This window comes from Oncorhynchus masou, chromosome 1 (assembly GCF_036934945.1).
Source record: "Oncorhynchus masou masou isolate Uvic2021 chromosome 1, UVic_Omas_1.1, whole genome shotgun sequence".
NCBI lineage: Eukaryota > Metazoa > Chordata > Actinopteri > Salmoniformes > Salmonidae > Oncorhynchus > Oncorhynchus masou.
In genome coordinates this window covers 43,139,947-43,164,305 of record NC_088212.1, presented here as the reverse complement: position 1 = coordinate 43,164,305, position 24,359 = coordinate 43,139,947, and the positions used below count along the sequence as shown (strand labels likewise).

At 45.1% G+C, this 24,359-nt stretch overlaps 1 protein-coding gene across 3 annotated transcripts; it reads left to right on the top strand.

Moving 5' to 3' along the window:
* The first annotated feature begins 268 nt into the window (after positions 1-268).
* Positions 269-23,670, top strand: nim1ka (NIM1 serine/threonine protein kinase a). Of its 3 annotated transcripts, XM_064986109.1 has the most exons (7): positions 269-354; positions 10,413-10,504; positions 13,734-14,013; positions 14,142-14,254; positions 21,117-21,238; positions 21,415-21,561; positions 21,750-23,670. In XM_064986109.1, exons 3-7 carry the CDS (start codon positions 13,799-13,801, stop codon positions 22,503-22,505), a joined length of 1,353 nt encoding a protein of 450 aa, XP_064842181.1. In that variant the 5' UTR covers positions 269-354; positions 10,413-10,504; positions 13,734-13,798; the 3' UTR covers positions 22,506-23,670. The 3 variants fall into 3 exon arrangements, with proteins under 3 accessions (XP_064842181.1, XP_064842262.1, XP_064842348.1); XM_064986190.1 differs by lacking the exon at positions 269-354 and having other exon boundaries at positions 10,260-10,504; XM_064986276.1 differs by lacking the exons at positions 269-354; positions 10,413-10,504 and adding an exon at positions 13,394-13,562.
* The last annotated feature ends 689 nt before the right edge of the window (positions 23,671-24,359 follow it).

The window sequence follows — 24,359 nt, the reverse complement described above, 5'->3', positions numbered from 1 at the left end:
TGTTTGAACTGACAATTGAACCGCAAGCAGAAAGAATTTAGACAGGACTAGCTCAGTGTACGGAGAGCTCAGTGGTGCTGAACGAATCCTCTGTCTATGCCCGTGGACTCCAGCCAAGTCCATCAAACGCGTTTATGCATTGGCTAAAGAGAGGCAGATAACACACCCTGCCGTACCTAATTCGCCAAAGAAACTGTCACTCAAAGGGATTCCCTCTGTCGCAAGCTGGCTGGTTGCGAAGCAAAGTGGCAGTTGCCATCAGTGACAATACTACAGGGTAAAATAGTTGTCCTCCGAATAAATTCTGTCGGTAATTTTGCCTTCTGAATCGGCGTCTGCGTGTAATACAGAAAGGTAAGGCGACATGGGTGTTTCATGTGTTGTGCATAGCTGACAGGCTGGCCAAGTAAAATGAATAGCAATATTCTGCTGGATGGCTGCGTTCTCATGATGTTTATGTGTAGGTGACGCCGCTTCTGGCGTCCTGAATGTTATTGTAGCCTACCCTGTGTCAATATGTTCTGTTCTGTTCTTGCTGTTCTCGATGTCGTTTTATTGTCACGTTTAGGCTACCTTGTGGCTGTGGTTGAAACAGACCAGGTACATGACATGTTGTGAACATCACTGAAACTTATAAGAACAGTGTTGGCCTATCATTAATTCAACAGATCGATCATATGAGCAGCGTCTAGGGGTAGCATAGTGGGCAGTACTCTCTCGTGGACAGATTAAATGGGCAGAGGTTGGTTATAGGCTACTATAGTCGGAAGTCATGTAATAGCATTGCCTTGAGATACACTGCTATAGATAAAGGGGATTAACTGAGCATTAAAGTTTAGATGTTTAGAGACTGAAGCACCATTGTGGAGGGAGACCACACACAGGTGTGTCTGTGTATCTCTCTCTCTCTGTCTCTCTGTGTGTGTGTGTGATGTGTCAAGAATGATGCATGGAATACCTGAGTCAAAGCTGCCTAGTTTCGTAGGATGGATAGGGTAAATTAGTTGTGAGGTCTTTATACCATGCTCCCTGTAATGTGAACCAGAATTCAAAACTAACCTGCTATCAAACCTGGGTTGTCTGAGAAATTCACGAATGCCTTATCCCATTGAGCTAATGCTTAGTGATTAGGTCTGAGGGCTAAACATATTATTCTGACCACTTCCATTACAATTCTATCAACACTCAAATGTGGGGAGGCTACTGTTGTGTGGCTGTTCGACAGACTGTCTGTTTCCTTTGCATTTGATGCTACATCACACGGAGCACATTACACATTAATCGTATTTTATAAGATAAACGCTGCTTTAAAGTGTTCAGATTAGAGAATACAAGAAAGTGAATAGATTATTGAGATACAATGCAGCGGAAATGGCTCTTGTCACTGGTCAAGGCACCTCACAACTTTTTCTCTTTTCTATTTTGTAGATCATTGCCAATTGCTCACAAATGAATGATATGTCCCAAAGAGATTCATTAGGATGTAGAGACCATAGAGTTGAATAGAACAGGTGTAGGCTAAATATAATGTAGAATATCATATAATTCACTCTGTTCTCACTGACCTGGGACTGTTCTCTACCTAACACCTTATGTGTTTCTGTTGATGTGGCATGGATAGGATAGCACTTGCCCAGTGAGTTGGTACAATCAATGAGTCACTGGTGATACCTCGTCCAAGCCATCATTTTAGTTGGTGTGCATTTGTTCCCCCGAGTGCTTACAGCAGTGTGAAAACACCTCTGTCCCTCTGTACAGTGTCATGGTAACTTCATCAGACCGCTGGGGATGTGTGTGTGTGACCTGGAAGTCACTCCTCATACAGCTTCCCTTATCTCCCGTCACAAACAGGGCACAAAGCACATACCTTGTACTATATAAGATAGATCTATTTAGAACTAGTCTCAAAGGAAGATTCTCTTTGATCTGTTTCCAGCTCTACTTGATCTTGGTGAGCGGTGGTCACTCAATGTGTTCACTGATTGAAGTTGAGTTATTCTGATCAGATGCACCTCACTCTCTCTCTCGTTCTCCTGATTGTTGTTCTGCCTACACCGACAAATTGCTGATGCTATCTACGTAATCAAACTCCTCTCCCTTCTGAAGGCGTTTTATATGATTGGTCTAATCAAGTCTGCTGGGTTTCTTGTTTGAATCATCTGTTCTTTACCTAGTGTTCACAGAATGTCATTCTTAGGGTGGGGAGGCCCATGAGTGATTACTAGGCCAAGGCTATACAGTGCATTTGGAAAGTATTCACACTCCCTTTACTTTTTCCACTTTTGTTAAGTTACAGACTTATTCTAAAATTTATATATTTTTATCACATCAATCTACACACAATACCCCTTAATGACAAAGCGGAAACAGGTTTTTAGAAATGTTTTCTAACTTATAAAAACTAAAAAAGATACCTTATTTACATTTGGTATTCAGACCCTTTGCTATGAGACCCTTTCCTAAAGTTGATTCCACCTGTGGTAAATTCAATTAATTGAGCATGAGTTGGAAAGGCACACACCAGTCTATATAAGGTCCTACAGTTGACAGTGCATGTCAGAGCAATAACCAAGTCATGAGGTCGAAAGAATTGTCTGGAGACTACCTCAATTGGGCCGACCAACCAGTGGCTAACTGGGCTATCTGCATTGTGTCCCGCCGCCCACCAACCCCTCTTTTACGCTACTGCTACTCTCTGTTCATCATATAAGCATAGTCACTTTAACCATATCTACATGTACATACTACCTCAATCAGTCTGACTAACCGGTGTCTGTATGTAGCCTCGCTACTTTTATAACCTCGCTACTGTATATAGCCTGTCTTTTTACTGTTGTTTTATTTCTTTACTTACCTATTGTTCACCTAATACCTTTTTTGCATTATTGTTAGAGCCTGCAAGTAAGCATATCACTGTAAGGTCGACACCTGTTGTATTCGGCGCACGTGACAAATAGACTTTGATTTGATTTCGAGCGCCGAGACAGGATTGTGTCGAGGCACAGAACTGGAAGGGTACCAAAAACTGCCTGCAGCATTGAAGGTCCCCAACAACACAGTGGCCATCATTCTTAAATGAAATATGTTTGTAACCACCAAGACACTTCCTAGAGCTGCCGCCCAACCAAACTGAGCAATCGGGTGAGAAGGGCCTTGGTCAAGGAGGGAACCAAGAACCTGATGGTCACTCTAACAGAGCTCCAGAGTTCCTCTGTGGAGATGGGAGTACCTTCCAGAAGGACAACCAATCAGGCCTTTATGGTAGAGTGGCCAGAACGAAGCCACTCCTCAGTAACAGGCACATGACAGCCCGCTTGCAGTTTGCTAAAAGGCACATAAAGGACTCCCAGACCATGAGAAACAAGATTCTCTGGTCTGATGAAACCAAAATTGAACTCTTTGGCCTGAATGCCAAGTGTAATTTCTGGAGGAAACCTGGCACCATCCCTATGGTGAAGTGTGGTGGTGGCAGCATCATGCTGTGGAGATGTTTTTCAGAGGCAGGGACTGAGAGACTAATCAGGATCGAGGAAGAGATGAACAGAGCAACGTACAGAGAGATCCTTGATGAAAACTTGCTCCAGAGCGCTCAGGACCTCAGACTGGGGGTGAAGGTACCCCTCCAACAGGACGACAACCCTTTGCACACAGCCAAGACAATGCAGGAGTGGCTTTGGGACAAGTCTCTGAATGTCCTTGAGTGGCACAGCCAGAGCCTGGACTTGAACCCAATCGAACATCTCTGGAGAGACCTGAAAATAGCTGTGCAGCAACGCTCTCCATCCATCCTGACAGGGCTTGAGAGGATCTGCATAGAAGAATGGGAGAAACTCCCCAAATACAGGTGTGCCAAGATTGTAGCGTCATACCCAAGAAGACTCAAGGCTGTAATCGCTACCAAAGGTGATTCAACAAAGTACTGAGTAAAGGTTCAGAATACTTATGTAAATTTGATATTTCAGTTTTTTATTTGAATAAATGACCAAAACTTTCTAAAAACCTGTTTTTGCTTTGTCATTATGGAGTATTGTGTATAGATAGATGAGGGGAAAAATCAATTTAATCAATTTCAGAATAAGGCTGTAGTGTTAGAAAATGTGGAAAAAGTCAAGGGGTCCGAATACTTTCCGAATGCATTATATCTCCATGTTCATTTGTCAGTAATGCTTAATTTTACAGTCTGGCATTTACCTTATTGTGTGATGGACACTTTCTGAGACTAACTTCAAGCCTGGTAGTACCAGTGTTGTCACACCCTGATCTGGTTCAACTGTCTTTGTGCATTTCTCCACCCCCCTCCAGGTGTCGCCCATCTTCCTCATTATCCCCAGTGTATTTATACCTGTGTTCTCTGTTTGTCTGTTGCCAGTTCGTTTTGCTTCGTCAAGCCTACCAGCGTTTTTTCCCATGCTCCTTTCTGTCTCTAGTTCCTGTTTTTTTTAGCTTTCCCATTTTTTGACCATTCTGCCTACCCTGAGCCTGCCTGTCGTTCTGTACCTTGTCATACCACCCTGAATCACTGACCTCTGCCTGCCCTGACCCTGAACCTGCCTGCCGTTCTGTACCTTTCAGACTCTGCTCTGGACTACTGACCTCTGCGTGCCCTTGACCTGTTGTTTGCCTGCCCCCCTGTTTTTGTAATAAACTTTAGTTTATTAGTAACAATCTGCATCTGGGTCTTTTCCTGAGCCTTGACAGTACGAACAGGCCTTGATGGACCCAGCAGACTAGGACCAGCTTTCCAACGCCGTCTACTCCCAAGGAGCCACTATTGGAAGGCACGACCTCAGCCACCCCAGTCATAAACTGTTCTCTCTACCACTGCATGGCAAGCGGTACTGGAGCACCAAGTCTAGGACCAAAAGGCTTCTCAACAGTTTTTCCCTCAAGCTATAAGACTTATAAAAAGGTAATCAAATGGCTACCCAAACTATTTGCATTGTTTGCTGGAGCAAATCCGCGGGTTGTCTGTCAGACAGCCTACCGCGACGCTAACCTTCCAGCCCCTCAGTGACCCAGTTGTTAGCAGCGTGGCCTCACCGGCCACCCTGGATTCCCGAGAGCTCCGCTTACCACCCCTGGAACCGTTTGCTGGAGAGTTGGGAATTTGTGTTCTCTCATCATCGAGCTGCAGCCCTCCTCTTTCCCCTCAGACTGCTCGAAGACTGCTCGAAGATAGCGTATCTCATCACGCCGATGTCTTGGAGGGTTCTCGCCTGGGCTACGGCCGTGTGGGAACAACAGTCAGCCGTATGCTGACTGTTGGAGTTTGTGGCAGAGGTGAAGAAGGTTTTCGATTCTCCATGGTCCAGGAGAGCGACTACCCGGAAGTTACTCCAGATTCATCAAGACTCCCGCAGTGTGGCAACCTATGCAGTGGATTTCCACACGTTGGCAACTGAGAGTGCCTGGAACCCGGAATCGCTGTTGGACACGTTCCTGCACGGAGTATCGGTGGAGGTTAAGGACAAACTAGCAGCCCGTGAACTACCGACGGATCTTTACCATCCGGATCAATGGATGGCTACAGGAACGCAGAAAGGAGAGGGGATCCGATTCCACTTACCCACCCAAGGATTCCACCTCGCCTCCGAGGCATCCCAGAAGTCCCTGACGTCTACGTTGCCGAGAGGACTCTTGAGTTCCCCCGAGAGTCTCCGAAGTCTGCTGAATCACCTCTTCCTCAGCGGATGCAACTAGGCAGAGCAAGGCTGTCCCTAGCTGAACGTCTACACAGGCTTCACACGAAGAGTTGCCTATATTGAGGGACTACTGGTCATTTCGTGTCCTCCTGTCCACTAAAAGACCAGGCTCACCAGTAGGGGTGAGTACTCTGGTGGGCAATATGGAAAACTTTTCCTCTCCTCTTACTCGCACCGCTTTCCACGCCATCCTGCTGTGGGGGAACCTGTCGTAATCTCTCAGGGTACTCATTGACTCTCCAATAAGAGTTTTATGGACGCTACCCTGGTGTCCAAGCTGGGCTTCCCCTCTCAGCCCCTCTCCATTCCCATGGACGTTAGAGCACTGGACGGACGCTCTATAGGCCGGGTCACCCACAATAAGTTTCCTCAGGTGCCGTGGTTTTGGGATTCTCTTGGCTCCAGTGACACTATCCCATTATTGATTGTACTGTTGGTGCCATCATGGCTCGGAGCCTGTTTTTACCACTCCCATTGCCTGAAGTCAGCGCAGCCTGCCCAGGGACATCTTCCGGTGGGCTCGGAAGTTGCTCCGGACCTCTCCGCAATTCCCGCACGTGCCAGGACCTCCAGAGGTTTCCAGTAAAGCCCGGGCAACTTCACTTCCTCCTCACCGATCCTATGACTGCCGGATCGACCTTCTCCCAGGCATCACACCGACCAGGGGGCGACTGTACTCTCAAATCAAATTTTATTTGTCACATACACATGGTTAGCAGATGTTAATGCGAGTGTAGTGAAATGCTTGTGCTTCTAGTTCCGACAATGCAGTAATAACCAACGAGTAATCTAACCTAACAAGTTCACAACAACTACCTTATACACACAAGTGTAAAGGGATGAAGAATATGTACATAAAAATATCTGAATGAGTGATGCTACAGAACGGCATAGGCAAGATGCAGTAGATGGTATCGAGTACAGTATATACATACAGTGGGGCAAAAAAGTATTTAGTCAGCCACCAATTGTGCAAGTTCTCCCACTTAAAAAGATGAGAGGCCTGTAATTTTCATCATAGGTACACTTCAACAGACACAATGAGAAAAAAAATCCAGAAAATCACATTGTAGGATTTGTAATGAATTTATTTGCAAACTATGGTGGAAAATAAGGGTCAATAACAAAAGTTTATCTCAATACTTTGTATATACCCTTTGTTGGCAATGACAGAGGTCAAACGTTTTCTGTAAGTCTTCACAAGGTTTTCACACACTGTTGCTGGTATTTTGGCCCATTCCTCCATGCAGATCTCCTCTAGAGCAGTGATGTTTTGGGGCTGTTGCTGGGCAACACGGACTTTCAACTCCCTCCAAAGATTTTCTATGGGGTTGAGATCTGGAGACTGGCTAGGCCACTCCAGGACCTTGAAATGCTTCTTACGAAGCCACTCCTTCGTTGCCCGGGCGGTGTGTTTGGGATCATTGTCATGCTGAAAGACCCAACCACGTTTCATCTTCAATGCCCTTGCTGATGGTAGGCTTTGTTACTTTGGTCCCAGCTCTCTGCAGGTCATTCACTCGGTCCCCCCCGTGTGCTTCTGGGAGTTTTGCTCACCGTTCTTGTGATCATTTTGACCACACAGGGTGAGATCTTGCGTGGAGCCCCAGATCAAGGAAGATTATCAGTGGTCTTGTATGTCTTCCATTTCCTAATAATTGCTCCCACAGTTGATTTCTTCAAACCAAGCTGCTTACCTATTTCAGATTCACCAGTCTTCCCAGCCTGGTGCAGGTCTACAATTTTGTTTCTGGTGTCCTTTGACAGCTCTTTGGTCTTGGCATAGTGGAGTTTGGAGTGTGACTGTTCGAGGTTGTGGACAGGTTTCTTTTTGTACTGATAACAAGTTCAAACAGTTGCCATTAATACAGGTAACGAGTGGAGGACAGAGGAGCCTCTTAAACAAGTTGCAGGTCTGTGAGAGCCAGAAATCTTGCTTGTTTGTAGGTGACTAAATACTTGTTTTCCACCATAATTTGCATATAAATTAATTAAAAATCCTACAATGTGATTTTCTGGATTTTTTTCCTCATTTTGTCTGTCATAGTTGTGTACCTATAAGTGTACCTATGATGAAAATTGCAGGCCTCTCATATTTTTAAGTGGGAGAACTTGCACAATTGGTGGCTGACTAAATACTTTTTTGCCCCACTGTATGAGATGAGTAATGTAGGGTATGTAAACATTATATTAATTGGCATTGTTTAAAGTGGCTCGTGATACATTTTTTACATCCATTTTTCCATTATTAAAGTGGCTGGAGTTGAGTCAGTATGTTGGCAGCAGCCACTCAATGTTAGTGGTGGCTGTTTAACAATCTGATTCCCTTGAGATAAGCTGTTTTTCATTCTTTCGGTCCCTGCTTTGATGCACCTATACTGACCTCACCTTCTGGATGATATCGGGGTGAAAGAGCAGTGGCTTGGGTGGTTGTTGTCCTTGATGATCTTTATGGCCTTCCTGTGATATCGGGTGGTGTAGGTGTCCTGGAGGGCAGGTAGTTTGCCCCCATTGATGCGTTGTGCAGACCTCACTACCCTCTGGAGAGCCTTAGGGTTATGGGCGGAGCAGTTGCCGTACCAGGCGGTGATAGAGCCCGCCAGGATGCTCTCGATTGTGCATCTGTAAAAGTTTGAGTGTTTTGGTGACAAGCCAAATTTCGCTGCTGCGCCTTCTTCACAACGCTGTCTGTGTGGGTGGACCAATTCAGTTTGTCCGTGATGTATAACCCAAGGAACTTAACTTACTACCCTCTCCACTACTGTCCCGTCTATGTTTTTGGGGGGGTGCTCTCCCTGCTGTTTCCTGAAGTCCACGATCATCTCCTTTGTTTTGTTGACGTTGAGTGTGAGGTTATTTTCCTGACACCACACTCCGAGGATCCTCACCTCCTCCCTGTAGGCCGTCTTGTTGTTGTTGGTAATCAAGCCTACCACTGTAGTGTCGTCTGAAAACTTGATGATTGAGTTGGATGCGTGCATGGCCACGCAGTCGTGGGTGAACAGGGAGTACAGGAGAGGGCTCAGAACGCACCCTTGTGGGGCCACAGTGTTGAGGATCAGCGGGGTGGAGATGTTGTTTACCTACCCTTACCACCTGGGGGCGGCCCGTCAGGAAGTCCAGGACCCAGTTGCACAGGGCGGGGTCGAGACCCAGGGTCTTGAGCTTGATGACGAGTTTGGAGGGTACTATGGTGTTAAATTCTGAGCTGTAGTCGATGAACAGTATTCTCACATAGGTATTTCTCTTGTCCGGATGGGTTAGGGCAGTGTGGTTGCGATTGCGTCGTCTGTGGACCGATTGGGGCGGTAAGCAAATTAGAGTGGGTGTCAGTTAGGGTGGAGGTGATATGATCCTTGACTAGTCTCTCAAAGCACTTCATGATGACAGAAGTGAGTGCTACGGGGCGGTAGTCATTTAGCTCGGTTACCTTAGCTTTCTTGGGAACAGGAACAATGGTGGCCCTCTTGAAGCATGTGGGAACAGCAGACATGGATAAGGATTGATTGAATATGTCCGTGAACACACCAGCCAGCTGGTCTGCGCATGCTCTGAGGGCGTAGCTTGGGATGCCGTCTGGGCCTGCAGCCTTGCGAGGGTTAACACGTTTAAATGTTTTACTCACTTCGGCTGCAGTGAAGGAGAATCCGCAGGTTCTGGTAGCGGGCCATGTCAGTGGCACTGTATTGTCCTCAAAGAGAGCAAAGAAGTTTTTTAGTCTGTCTGGGAGCAAGACATCCTGGTCCACGACAGGGCTGGTTTTCTTTTTGTAATCTTTTTTTTGCCAAGCTGTAAAAACAGCACTGATCACATCCCATGTGTGCTTTTAAAGCAGACCCACTCATGTACCTAACCAGGCCTGTAGAAATGCCCAGATTATGTTTCTTTGGCTGGGGCTCCATGACTCAGAGCAAGGGAACATTGTGTGTTTGTGTGTGTGTGTGCGCAGGGGCGGACTGGTGATCTGGTGTTTCGGGCAAATGCCAGATGGGCTGGTCCATTTTTAGCCCAGAGTGCCTGTCTCACTTGTTTTTCTCTTGCAAAATTATTATCTCAAATAATGTAATAGGCCAGTGTGTGGAAAGTGCCAGAGACAATTTCTGGTGTGCGTGTGTGCACAAGAGGGGTTTTAGCAGTGGGGAGATTTGGGTCAGTCCTTTTTGGAAATGTGAAATGTTTGTCCCACAGATTCTAGAGAGGCCTGTCTCTCTGTTACTAAGGCCCACAGCCGCTATTGTCCCTGTCCTTTCACCGCTCAGCTCTTTATTCTCCACAACCGCACATCTCAATTATCACACAGGGGAGCTTTGTGTGGCCAGAGCCCTCCCTCCCTCCGTGTGTGTGTGTGTGTGTGTGTGTGTGTGTGTGTGTGTGTGTGTGTGTGTGTGTGTGTGTAAAAGAGAGAAAATTACAGACACACACACAAGCAGACCAAGACTAAGTGAGAGAATTCAGAGAGAGAGAGAGAGAAAAAGACAGTGGGAGTGAGAGAGAGTTTTAGTCAAAGGAAGAGGAGGATCCCTTTCATAGAAAGCATTTCCCCGAAGCTACCTGGTGTTGTGAGCTGCAGTACCAGTGCTTCTCTCAAGGAAAATACATCCTCTCATACAACTGGTAGCCTACATGTAGGGAGAGTGGAGTGCACTTCAGACCTGCGTTACGTAGTGTGGATGGATTCTTACATTATAGTTTTCGCTATTGTTATTGCAGAGTAAACTAAGAGGATCACCAGAGTTTGGACCAGCCCTCCACCACCAACCATCCTAATGGATCCTTAGCCCCTGTCTGCTGCTATTTGACTGGTGAGTTGAATCTCTTTTACAGGCTTGTGAATAAGTATTTTTACCATGTAGTTCTAATTTGATATTGCCTACACCATACAGAAAGGTCGCGTCATTTAGCTAGTGTGTATGTATGTGTGTGTCAGTGTAGGCTGCTGAGGGGAGGACGGCTCATAATAATGGCTGGAACGGAGCAAATGGAATGGCATCTAACCATGTGTTTGATGTGTTTGATACCATTCCACCTGTTCCGCTCCAGCCATAACCACAAGCCCATCCTCCCCAATTAAGGTGCCACCAACCTCCTGTGGTGTGTGTGATTTAAACTCAATGAAGCAATGTGTAATTGTGAACAGTGCTCTGCTCTCTCTCTTCACATTCACCAGTTAATACCTAATCCAGAATAGAGATGCACACAAATATGCTCACTGTCCATTGCCAAGCAACCAAGTGGAGTTGTCAACCTGACCCTAAACACAAACATTTCCCATTTTATTTAACCTTTAACTAGGCAAGTCAGTTAAGAACAAATTATTCTTATTTACAATGACGGCTTACCCCGGCCAAACCTGGACAGCACTGGGCCAATTGTGCGCCACCCTATGGGACACCCAATCACCGCCGGATGTGATACAGCCTGAATTTGAACCAGGGACTGTAGTGACGCCTCTTGCGCTGAGTTGCAGTGCCTTAGACCACTGTGCCACTCGGGAGCCCATCGATTTACTGAGGTCACCTTTTAGGTACTCTATACACTCAGGTGTATCAGCTGCCAATTACAATTCATAAACAACACCTTTCGTGTGTGTGTGTGTCTGCACGCTCACATAAATGGCTAATATCAAATCAAAGTTTATTGCTCAGTTTAGCAGATGTTATAGCAGGTGCAGTGCTTGTTATAGCATAATTATACTTTGCGGAGCAGTGTTCGCTTTGTGCTGTAAAAGCGGAGCCCTCTTCTCTCTTGGTGAGTCCTTTTTAGTCGGCCTCAGATCAATCGTTAGATATTCATGCTGGAGAGACACAGAAAGGCAGAAAGGTGTTTGAAGGCTGGACAGATGGGAGAGGTCACAAAGGGGAATCTCTTTGATTTGCTATGCTCCACCTCCACTGCTTCCCCTTAATAGACATTGAATAGGGGAGCTCCTGGCAAGACGAGGGATATTCTGTTTTGAGATATCATGTATGTGTCTTAATGAGGTGTTTATACAAGATCATGATTATGTACATTTAGATTGGTACTTGCTGCGGAATCGATCAATCGGTATTTGTAGAAATGTACTATAGTTGTATATTCTGGAAAAGCAAATGTAGATAGCAAATGCCTAGAATTGGACTGAAAACCTGCATACACAGGTGTCCCTCCTCTGTTGACGTTTGTCTGTCTGATGGTGTATGGCTATTGGCCGGGTCATGTCTGAGATACATCGGTGTAGGATTAGAGAGCAGTGTGGTTGTGTGAGAACAGTAGTGTGTCTGGTGTTTGGGCTGAGGATAAAGGACCTAACCCTTTGCCATGATGGAGAGGATCATGCTGCATTACAGGTTATTACAGTGCGGGTGGGTTCTCAGACTGATGAACTCAAGTGTGCTCACCTTCAAAGATTCAAACCCTCTTTACTCCTCTCGCTCTCTCTCTCTCTGTCTGTTAGTTCATCCCTCTGATACATCAGCTGAAGAGTGTGTTTGTGATTCATTCTTAATAATCACAAAGTGGGCCCTATAATCTGTTTGGCATTTCCCTGACACAGATTAGGCCTAGTCTTGGACTAAAAAAAAGCATTATCAATGGAGAATCTCAATTAAAAGTTCTTAATTGGGAAGGCTAATCTGTGTCCGGGAAACTGGCCCTATGAGCATAGGTTAGACCCTTGGACATGACACATGACAGTGGTGCTAAGTGAGTCCGTGCTAGGTTAGAAAACCTTGTTTCCCTTTACCATCCATAATAAACACATTAATGAGTGTAAAGCTACCTCCGCCTCTACTCCAGGGACATTGTTAGAGCTTCCAGAACAAGGAGTTATCACCTAATCACACACACGTACAGATGCACACGTGTGAATGAACTAGCACAGACACACGTGCACAAATTCGCCTGCACACAAACACACACACACACACACACACAGTTGTCACCTAATCATCTCCTGAAAACAAAATATGTTCTAATCAGTTTGTGAGTGTGTTTGAGTGTTCACACAGGTAAGCAGCCATACATTAACACTTGTCCACAAGTATGGACACACATTCTGTATACTACCCTCACACACACACACACACATGCTCACACACACAATGAATAAAGCCGGGATTAAAAGATGTAGCAACTGTCTTCATTAATCCCTGCACCAGTGTTTTGGAGAGAAGAGACGAGAGAATGGGAGAAGAGTTAATGTTTCAACTGAGTTCATTGTTCCAATTTACATTTTCTATCTTTATTTAGCTAGGCAAGTCAGTTAATTAACAACAAATTCTTATTTACAATGACAGCCTACCAGGGAACAGTGGGTTAACTGCCTTGTTCAGGGGCAGAACAACAGATTTTTACCTTGTCAGCTGAGGGATTCAATTCAACAACCTTTCGGTTATTGACCACTAGGCTACCTGCCGCCCCAAGAGATGGACAACTTTGTGGGGTGTTTAAGGAAGTACCCCATGGCAGCACCTTAACGTTCAGCCATATTCCTTTCCTCTCTCCCCCTCCTCCACCACCTGTAGGCTATTTATATCTCAGGGAATCAAAGAGCCAATTAAAACGCAGCTGCACTAATGAGAGAGCCAGCAGACTGAGGTGAACTGTTGTTCACTCTAAGCCATCCTCTGTTTCAAAGAATGATCTAGAGCAACAAGTTGGGCTTACAAACGGTCTGGGGTTAACTTCCTTGAGCTATGGGTCAGAAACTGTCATCAACCGACTTGGTTAAGGGAGTGTTCAAACTGCAGTCCATCGAAGGTCTGGAGAGACGCACTTGAGGAATAGAGTAGTAGCCTCTGTTTTGTCTCGCTGGCTTAGATCTGAGGTCGTCTGGCCATTCGGTCAACAGAAAAGTTCTCTACATGGACCCTATGTATAAAGGTGAGATTCACACTTTGCTCTTCGCTTTTAGTTTGGTTTTGGTGAGATCATGAATAAAATAAAAGAATTCTGTGTTTTTGCAGCCCAGAAAAGGGGTTTTATAGACTGGATTGAACAGGGCTCTGGGTATTTCCCACATGATAACGTTCTGTTCTGTGTGTTCTCCCACAGGTGGTGCCTTGCATCAGAACCCCCTCCAGCCATGAGCTACCCCCATCCTAGGCATCCTGGGTAGGATGACGGCCGTGTGCCCCTCTGGGGTAGGCCCTGCTGTGGCTACGGTGGGGAGCTCCAGGGGATCTGGGGCTGGGAGTACAGGCGGTCAGGACAGGAGATATGCCCGCTGGAGCCGTCAGGACAGCTCAGACATCGCTACGGATGATGAGGGGGTTCCTGCCCGCCAACTCACCCCCCTGGAGAGGCTCAACCTCGACATGTGCCAGGACGACAGGTAGAACCAGGACGCCCAACGCTCTCTTAGAACACAACAAGAAAGAAAATTCATTATCATGTGTTGTTTGTCTGGATCCTTTGTTAATGATGATTATTTGGCAACCCCTCTGGTAACCCTACTGACAGGGTGGTCCGTGAGCTCACAGTGGGCCGACGTATCGGCTTCTACAAGGTCCGCGGGGAGATCGGCTGTGGAAACTTCTCCCATGTCAAACTGGGGATCCACGCCCTCACCAACGGTAAGGAAGACCCCTGCCAAGCAGCAAACACATTAGCTGATGTTTAACATAACAGACAGTACTGTAGATGCTCACCAAACCTTTGAATCTTTTAAATTATTCAATTCATTGACCAGTAAAAGTGAGAAGATATATTTAGGCCTGGCCAATCTTCACTAAATATGCTGACTTGAGTTGAATAGTTCTCGGAAAATCCCAGCTGCTCTGCTCCAGCAAAGTCTCAAACCACAGTGATGACTGACTAGCTGTTTTCATCAATGAGCTAATAATACGTATCCTTAGATAGCTGTTTGCTAATGAGCCAGTGGTTTGGGCCTGTGGTCGGAATCAGCCACAGCGAGACAGCTTGTCTGCTGCCCTTGAAAAGATGGATTGATTAGAGATCTCGTGTTTCCCTAGCGACGGCTGGAATTGCTGCATGCTTCATCAAAGACTGTGGTGAGAGCGTGAGAGTGTGAGAGTGTGTGTGGTATTGCTTGCTTAGTCCGACAAAGCAAAATGAGCTCCGGGGCTTTTTTTAAAGGCTGTCACTGAAAGCTGTGGCAGAGCAGAAAGAGAGACTAATACCAGTCTTAATTAATTATGCATGTCAAAGCACAATTAGATATCTCAGCACCATCACACCGCTTAGGGACCTTTCCATACCGTATTAGCCAAGATCTTTGTTTATTCCTTTATATTATTAATTAGTTCATGCTATTGATATCAAGTATGGGTGCTGCAGGTGAGGTCAGGGTGGTCAGAGCTGTTTAAGATGAGCATGGCCTTATTTCTATTACAGCATATTGGATGACTGTCATTCATAATCCATTCACCCGGCTCAATGTAACATTGATAGGTTTAGGCTACTACATGATATTCAAATTTTCCTTGAACCCATCATGAGGTTGATACATCCTAGCCTATGAATGAAAGTTCACAACCTAGGTGCACAGGTCAAGAGACCAATTAGAGTAATCAAAGACAGACAGTGACACATTCAATACAGCCTTGGACACTCTTGCGTGTATCTAGCTGACCTAGGGTGTAATTATCAGTCCAGCAGTTGCAAACAAGAGTTTCTGTTGGACAAATGGCAGGTATGTTATCCCCGTTTTGTTCTGTTTGCTTCTGTTTAAGAAAAGTTAATCAACAGATTTGATCACCGCAAACACAGTTCACTTTCATAGAAGCCACATACAAATAGTATGGTTGCTCGTTGTGTAATTTCTTCTTGCATTTACTCGCGCTCCTCCTCTCAACTTTTTTCTTCGCTTGTGCCTGTGACCAGGTGACAAAACCTTTCCAAGCCAAACCTTCACACCATAATCGCTACCCACTACACACACAGCCTACATCATTGTCACCATATTAGCTAACGTCATAGTCAACATAGCTAGCTACTAGAACTAACATGTTAATAAACCAACTACAATCATGCAGTACAGTGCCGGCAGATAAAACAGTTACACCGGCGAGCCCCGATGGCAATAAAATAATACAACCAAAACCTTACCTTGATTTGGAAGAGTTCCAGTGTTGGATAGCCATAGCCAGCTAGCTAACATAGCATCCCTCTCTGTTTGAGCCAGGTGTTTGAGTCGGCTAAACTAGCTAGCTGCATTCGCTAGCCAGGTAAGTGAAAGTAAGAAGAAAAGAAAATCGAAATAAAGCTAGCTCTCAAATTAATTAAAATCGAGAGAGAGAGCACATTAGTAAGGTTGGGCGCGTATGTTGGGAGATCACAGATGGCGTTCCATCTGACCACCAACTCAATGGAGTTGAGGTCAGGGCTCTGTGCAGGCCAGTCAAGTTCTTCCACACCAATCTCGACAAACCATTTCTGTATTTACCTCGCTTTGTGCATGGAGGCATTGTCATGCTGAAACAGGAAAGGGCCTTCCTCAAACTGTTGCCACAAATTTGTAAGCACAGAATCGTCTTGAATATTATTTTATGCTGTTTGCATTAAGATTTCCCTTCACTGGAAATAAGGGGCTTAGCCTGAACCATGAAAAAATCCCCAGACCATTATTTCTCCTCCACCAATCTTTACAGTTGACACTATGCATTGGGGTATGTAGAGTTCTCCTGGCATCCGCCAGACCCAGATTCCAGATGGTGAAGCGTGATTAATCCCTCCAGAGAACGCATTTCCACTGCTCCAGAGTCCAATGTTGGCGAGCTTTACGCCACTCCAGCCGACACTCTGTATTGCCCATGGTGATCTTAGGCTTGTGTGCGGCTGTTCGGCTATGGAAACACATTTCATGAAGCTCCCGACGAACAGCTCTTGTGCTGAAGTTAGTGTTGCTACCGAGGACAGACAATTTGTACACGCTACGTGCTTCAGCACTCGGCGGTCCCATTCTATGAGCTTGTGTGGCCTACAACTTCGCGGCTGAGCCGTAGTTGCTCCTTGACGTCTGTGCCCAAACAATTTGAGCTTCTACTTTTAAAAATCCACCTTTCCAGAAACAAGTCTCTCACCGTTTCCGCTTGCTATAGACCACCTTCTGCTCCCAGCTGTGCCCTGGACACCATATGTGAATTGATTGCCCCCATCTATCTTCAGAGCTCATGCTGTTAGGTGACCTAAACTGGGACATGCTGGGACATGCTTAACACCCCGGCCAACCAGGAGCTCAGAGATCACTGCCTCATTGCCGGAGTCCATAATGGGTCTAATCGACCTGGCCCGGGTATCCTGGAAGGATATTGACCTCATTCTGTCAGTAGAGGATACCTGGTTATTCTTTAAAAGTGCTTTCCTCACCATCTTAAATAAGCATGCCCCATTCAAAATATTTAGAACTAGGAACAGATATAGATCTGGTTTCACTCCAGACCTGACTGCCCTTGACCAACACAAAAACATCCTGTGGCGTACTGGATTAGCATCAAATAGCCCCCGCGATATGCAACTTTTCGGGGAAGTTAGGAACCAATATACACAGGCAGTTAGGAAAGCATAGTCTAGCTTTTTCAAACAAAAATTTGCATCCTGTAGCACAAACTCCAAAAAGTTCTGGGACACTGTAAAGTCCATGGAGAATAAGAGCACCTCCTCTCAGCTGCCCACTGCACTGAGGCTAGGAAACACTGTCACCACCGATAAATCCATGATAATTGATGATTTCAATGCATTTCTTTATGGCTGGCCATGCTTTCCACCTTGCTATCCCTACCCCGGTCAACAGCCCTGCACCCCCCACAGCAACTTTCCCAAGCCTCCCCATTTCTCCTTCACCCAAATCCAGATAGCTGATGTTCTGAAAGAGCTGCAAAATCCCTACAAATCAACCGGGCTAGACAATCTGGACCCTCTCTTTCTAAAATGATCCACCACAATTGTTGCAACCCCTATTACCAGCCTGTTGAACCTCTCTTTCGTATCGTCTGAGATCCCAAAAGTTTGGAAAGCTGCCGCGGTCATCCCCCTTTTCAAAGGGGGAGACACTCTAGACCCAAACTGCTACAGACCTATATCTATCCTACCCTGCCTTTCTAAGGTCTTCGAAAGCCAAGTTAACAAACAGATCACAAACAGCCCATTTCGAATCCCACCGTACCTTCTCCACTATGCAATCTGGTTTCCGAGCTGGTCATGGGTGCACCTCAGCCATGCTCAAGGTTCTAGACGATATCATAACCGCCGTCGATAAAAGACAATACTGTGCAGCTGTCTTCATCGACATGTCCAAGGCTTTCGACTCTGTCAATCACCACATTCTTATCGGCAGACTCAACAGCCTTGGTTTCTCAAAGGACTGCCTCGCCTGTTTCACCAACTACTTCTCAGACAGAGTTCAGCGTGTCAAATTGGAGGGCCTGTTGTCCGGACCTCTGGCAGTCTCTATGGTGGTACCACAGGGTTCAATCTTCAGGCCGACTCTTTTCTCTGTATACGTCAATGATGTCGCTCTTGCTGCTGTTGATTCTCTAATCTACCTCTACGCAGATGATACCATTCTGTATACTTCTGGCCCCTCTTTGGACACTGTGTTTTAAATAACCTCCAGACGAGCCTCAATGCCTTACAACTCTCCTTCCGTGGCCTCCAACTGCTCTTAAATACAAGTAAAACTAAATGCATGCTCTTCAACCGATCGCTGGCCACACCTGCCCGCCCGTCCAGCGTCCCTACTCTGGAGGCTTCTGACTTATGTGGACAACTACTAATACCTAGGTGTCTGGTTAGACTGTAAACTCTCCTTCCAGACTCACATTAAGCATCTCCAATCCAAAATTAAATCTAGAATTGGCTTCCTATTTCACAACAAAGCATCCTTCGCTCATGCTGCCAAGCATACCCTCCTAAAACTGACTATCCTACTGATCCTTGACTTCGGCAATGTAATTTACAAAATAGCCTCCAACACTCTACTAAGCAAATTGGATGCAGTCACAGTGCCATCCATTTTGTAACCAAAGCCCCATATACTACCCACCACTGCAACCTGTATGCTCTCGTTGGCTAGCCCTCAGTTCATATTCGTCCAGGTCATCTATAAGTCTTTGCTAGGTAAAGCCCCGCCTTATCTCAGCTCACTGGTCACCATAGCAGCACCCACTCGTAGCACGCGCTCCAGCAGGTATATTTCACTGGTCACCCCCATAGCCAATTCCTCATTTGGCCGCCTTTCCTTCCAGTTCTCTGCTGCTAATGACTGGAACGAACTGCAAAAATCACTGAAGCTGGACACTCCTATTTCCCTCACAAACTTTAAGCACCAGCTGTCAGAGCAGCTCACAGATCACTGCACCTGTACATAGCCCATATGTAAATAGCCCATCCTACTACCTCATCTCCATATTGTTATTTATTTTGCTCCTTTGCACCCCAGTATCTCTACTTGCACACTCATCTTCTGCACATCTATCACTCCAGTGTTTAATTGCTATATTGTAATTATTTTGCCACTATGGACTATTTATTGCCTTACCTTCCTTATCCTACCTCAGTTGTACACACTGTAATATAGACTTTTTCTATTGTGTTATTGACTGTATGCTTGTTAATTCCTTGTGTAACTCTGTGTTGTTGTTTGTGTCGCACTGCTTTGCTTTATCTTGGCCAGGTCACAGTTGTAATTGAGAACTTGTTCTCAACTAGTCTACCTGGTTAAATAAAGGTGAAATAAAAATAAATATAAAAATCGTTTCCACTTCACATTAGCAGCACTTACAGTTGACCGAGGCAGCTCAAGTAGGGCAGAAATTTGACAAACTGACTTGTTGGAAAGGTGGCATCCTATGACGGTGCCACGTTGAAAGTCACTGACCACTTCAGTAAGGCCATTCTACTGCCAATGTTTGTCTATGGAGATTGCATGGCGGTGTGCTCAATTTTATACACCAGGCAGCAACGGGTGTGGCTGAAGTATCTAAATCCACTAATTTGAAGGCGTGTCCACATACTTTTGTATATATAGTATATTTAGTATAGAATTATTCTGAAAAGGATAACTTTTTTATTGTTTCACTATTTTTAATTGTATTAAATTCACTGAGGAGGTTGGTCCTCCCTTTCCTCCTCTGAGGAGCTTATTCTCCCCAAAGCCAAATCTGAACCAGCTTCACCCTTCTCCTAAATGGGTTCAATTGGATGTTTTCATGTTCTTTTTGTTCTCTACAACCTACACAGTATGTGTGATCATAATTTCCGTTTGGTTATTTCTGCTCTGTCCTGTCGTCTCATTAATAGTCGAATACGACTTTTCAAGAAAGTACTTGTTGAAATGAGTAATACTTATATTTGATTGTTTTAGAATAGGCTATAATCAAGAAAATGGGTTTCCATGAAAATCAAGCTCTCGAACAAATGAGTTAGTTGCCTCAGAGAAAATTGACAATATACAATAGCATAAAAGAAAGCAATATAATAAGCCTATATCTAACTGTTAGCAGATTTGTCTAGGCTTCTACAGCTCTTTTAAAACTACGTCCTGGGATTTGGTCCCGGAGACAGTCATAGGCTTTAGCTGCTTGCTCTGGTGCACACCCAGATAATGGGTGGAGATGCCCAGCAGTGTTACATTTAGTTAGGAAGTTTGCGATTTGTTTTCTGTGTTGCCAGGCACCATGCGGAGTGTTGTATGTAATCCTGTTCATTCAATTATAGCCATGGAGGTAAAGGAGAAGGCTGGGGGACAACGGAATGAGCTGAACCCCAGACATCAGATAGCTCTCCTTGAGGTTTTCAATGGTCAGTTGTTCCACAAAGTTAAAGTCAACATTATCCAGCTCCTCCCGTGCCTCATCTCAGGAGTTACATCCACAACATTGACTGGCTCATATTCAGTCAACTCCTGTAGGTTCTCCTGATTCCTGCAGTAAAGGAAGCTAGCACCAAGCACACACTGATGGCCAATGCTGCAGAACAAGCAAGCTACTTCGAGAAAAATCTGTAGATACTCGCCTTTGGATAGGCAAGCTAGCTATGCGTTTTGAATCGCTTTGGTTAGATCGCTGTAAAGCACATCCTCTTCCCTCAAGTGTTAAGTCAGGACTTGGGCATTTCCCGGGAATATTGAACCACATTCCACAACTGATATTGAATATAAATATCCCATTATCATAGTGACAGAATGAAACCGAAAAGTATGAAAAATGTCAGTCCTTATTATGACATCATACTTGAGAAAGACACCTAGCTTGGAATAGAATGTAGAATGCACTCGTTTCATCGGCCACATAACTTGCTTATGCATACAGATATGCTAATGAAGTGTGTGTTGACATCGACAAAGTATGGCACAGTCTTTTCAATAGAGAATAAAACACCAAAAGCTAAAATAGCCTTACTCCTTATCTCAGCCTCTTCTTTTTGGTACTAACTTCTATGTTTCATGAACATGTCCCTCTGTCTGTTCTCCTTCAGACAAGGTGGCCATTAAGATCCTGGATAAGACCAAGCTGGACCAGAAGACCCAGAGGCTACTGTCCAGAGAGATCTCCAGCATGGAGAGACTACACCACCCCAACATCATACGTCTCTACGAGGTCGGACACACACACACACACACACACACACACACACACACACACACACACTGTTAATAAGGAATGAGTAACACAAAGCCTGGTCAGAAGCTAAGATCATCAGTGCAATGCACTTAAACAGAGTTCATCAGAAGACAACTTGACCATCCTCTCTCTGCCTTCCTGCCGGGTGACAGGTGGTGGAGACATTGTCACGGTTACACCTGGTGATGGAGTATGCTGGTGGAGGAGAGCTCTACACCAAGATTAGCATGGAGGGGAAATTGTCGGACATCGACAGCAAGATCGTCTTCTCTCAGATCCTCTCGGCTGTCAAACACATGGTATGGCCCAGGGCTGAAGTCCTGCTTACATACACTTTTCAGTGTAATCATCAGAGCCCACCCAAATAAATATTATGCAGTCTCTTTTTTTTCCGTTGTGCAACATTGAACGTAATTTAAGGAGTATGAGATGTATTTAAGGTACATATCGGTATGTTAACCAGATAAATCTTTGACCCACCCCACAGCATGACAACAGCATCATCCACCGTGACCTGAAGGCAGAGAACGTGTTCTACACCTGCAGCACCTGCGTCAAGGTGGGAGACTTCGGCTTCAGCACGGTGAGCCGCCGCGATGAGACCCTCAACACGTTCTGCGGCTCCCCGCCCTACGCCGCGCCTGAACTCTTCAGGGACGAACACTACCTAGGCGTCTTCGTAGACATCTGGGCCCTGGGTGTCATGCTGTTCTTCATGGTGACAGGAACCATGCCCTTCAGGGCGGACACGGTGGCCAAATTGAAGCGCTGCATTCTAGAGGGGGCCTATGTGCTGCCCTCCTGGGTACAGGAGCCCTGCCAGAGGCTGATCAGAGGCATCCTCCAGCCCCAGCCCTCAGACCGCTGCAGTGTGGAGCAGATGATGGGCTGTGAGTGGCTGCTGCCTATAGACTTCCCTCGGGCCATGGAGCCCTTTAAACTGGACCCGTCCTATCTGGCCGAGAGCACGCCTTCAGAGTTGGAGGAGGATGAGGCGGAGGTGAGGGAGGCGCTGGAGATACTAGGGATCACCCCGGAGCATATATTAAATAATCAGGGGAAGGACTGTAGGAGTTCTGTTACGGGCGTTTATAGGATTCTGTTGCACCGTGCGCACAAGAGGCGGGCGGTGGAGAGCATGCCTGTGGTTACACATGTGGTCGGGTCCAGCGTGAGTAAAAAGGACCGGCTAAAGGCGTACCACAGCTTACGGCACACCTCCAAGCTCTGTGTGATTCTGTGACGAAAAGCCTTCGCTCCTCTAGTTGAACTTTTGTTGTAGTTTTTTTTTGTCAATAAAGTAAACATTTATGTGACTGTGAATGAGGAATGAGGTGGTGAATTTTAAATCAGTACAACTTCTGTCTTGAATGTTTATCGACAAAATGTTAACCGCTGATAAATGTTTTTTATTTAAATCCTAAAGTTGGGATTGATGTTAGGATTTGTTTTATTTTTAAATCAGTCTCTGTGAGAATAAACTTTAGCCTGGGTGCCTGTTTCTTCGACTTTATCTTACCAGACAAGGCAAAAATTGTTCATACGGTCATCCAGCAGACGCTTTTCTCCAAAGTGATATACTGTTAACGCATACGTATATTCATATGACCTCAAGCAGCAATAAATCCTATACAACTCTGGTGTATAGCGACTGAGGCTGGGTAAAACCAGATGTAGCATTGTGGAATGCAGAAAGAGTCAAGCATCCAGGCTAATGAGAATGAAGAATGTGATGATTTGAATTAGAAATCAGGAGGTGATTATCTCGCTAATTTTTTATTGCACTGCTTTTGAGAGACTTTTTTTTCCCAGTTACATGCCATCATGATTCTAGACATATTCATCTCCTATTTCATAAATGCATGTTATTTTTATTCATTTTGCATATGATATCCTATCACACTGCCTCCCAAACTTCTCCTTGAGTATCCCCAGCCAGTCCACTTCTTATTTGATGTATTTCAGAACTAGCATAGCTGACTAGCATAGCTGATTACCTAATCATCAAGCCCTTCATTTGTTGAATCAGCAGTGCTAGTTCTGGAATACATAAAATAACTGGGGTGGCTGGGGGTACTCGAGGAGAGGTTTGGGATGTCTATATCCTTAGCCCGAGAGCCAGTCTGTTTTTGCTTTTTGTGCTATCATGCTAACTTCTTGTCACTCCTTGTCATGCAAAACATGTTTGGCTTGACAATAAGCAATGGAGTTGGCAAGAGCACAAACAGATTTGGGACCAGGCTAGATATCAGAAGGTAACTGGTTGAAAGGAACACATTGGCCTGGTTGGGTTGACAGTTATTTGTACACCTTACCTGTCAACGCCAATAATTTGATTTTCAATTGTTATGATGCCATATTACTGCCCAATATATATTTTCAAAATATTAAATAAAATGCTGAAATACTTTGTTGTCCTGTAATGTTTTGATAAACTTCACATGTCAATGTTCATTACAAAACATATTTTTCTCATCTAGGGTTAATGGCTTTATATTATGGACAATAAATGGTGACTGTATCTGATTAGAAACAACCCAAATGTCTTACTTACAGTACAGAAACAGTAACTAGCCTACACATCAGGCTTATCGGCATATGTAGACTCTAAGCTGTGGATGAAACTGAAGGGGGCATGATGCGTTTGCCTAATGTACAGTATCAAATCAAATTGTATTTGTCACATGCACCGAATACAACAGGTATTACAGTGAAATGCTTACTTACAAGCCCTTAACCAACAATGCTTTAAGAAGTTAATAAAAATACATTTTAAAAAGTGTGTATATATATATATATAAATAAAAGTAACATAATTAAACACCAGCAGTAAAAAACAAGCAAGGCTATATACAGGGGGTGCTGGTTAGTCGAGGTAATATGTACATGTAGGTAGAGTTAAAGTGACGATGCATAGATTATAAGCAGAGAGTAGCAGCAGTATAAGAGAGGGGTCTGGGTAGACCTTTGATTAGCTGTTCAGGAATCTTATGGCTTGGGGTAGAAGCTGTTAAGGCTTTTGGACTTAGACTTGGCGCTCCGGTACCGCTTGCCGTGTGGTAGCAGAGAGAACAGTCGATGACAATTTTTAGGGCCT

Coding starts and splice junctions, on each gene's coding strand:
- nim1ka (XM_064986109.1), top strand. CDS start 13,799: ATGACGGCCGTGTGCCCCTCTGGGGTAGGCCCTGCTGTGGCTACGGTG. Junction 14,014..14,141: donor GACATGTGCCAGGACGACAG/GTAGAACCAGGA, acceptor CCCTACTGACAG/GGTGGTCCGTGAGCTCACAG. Junction 21,239..21,414: donor ACATCATACGTCTCTACGAG/GTCGGACACACA, acceptor GCCGGGTGACAG/GTGGTGGAGACATTGTCACG.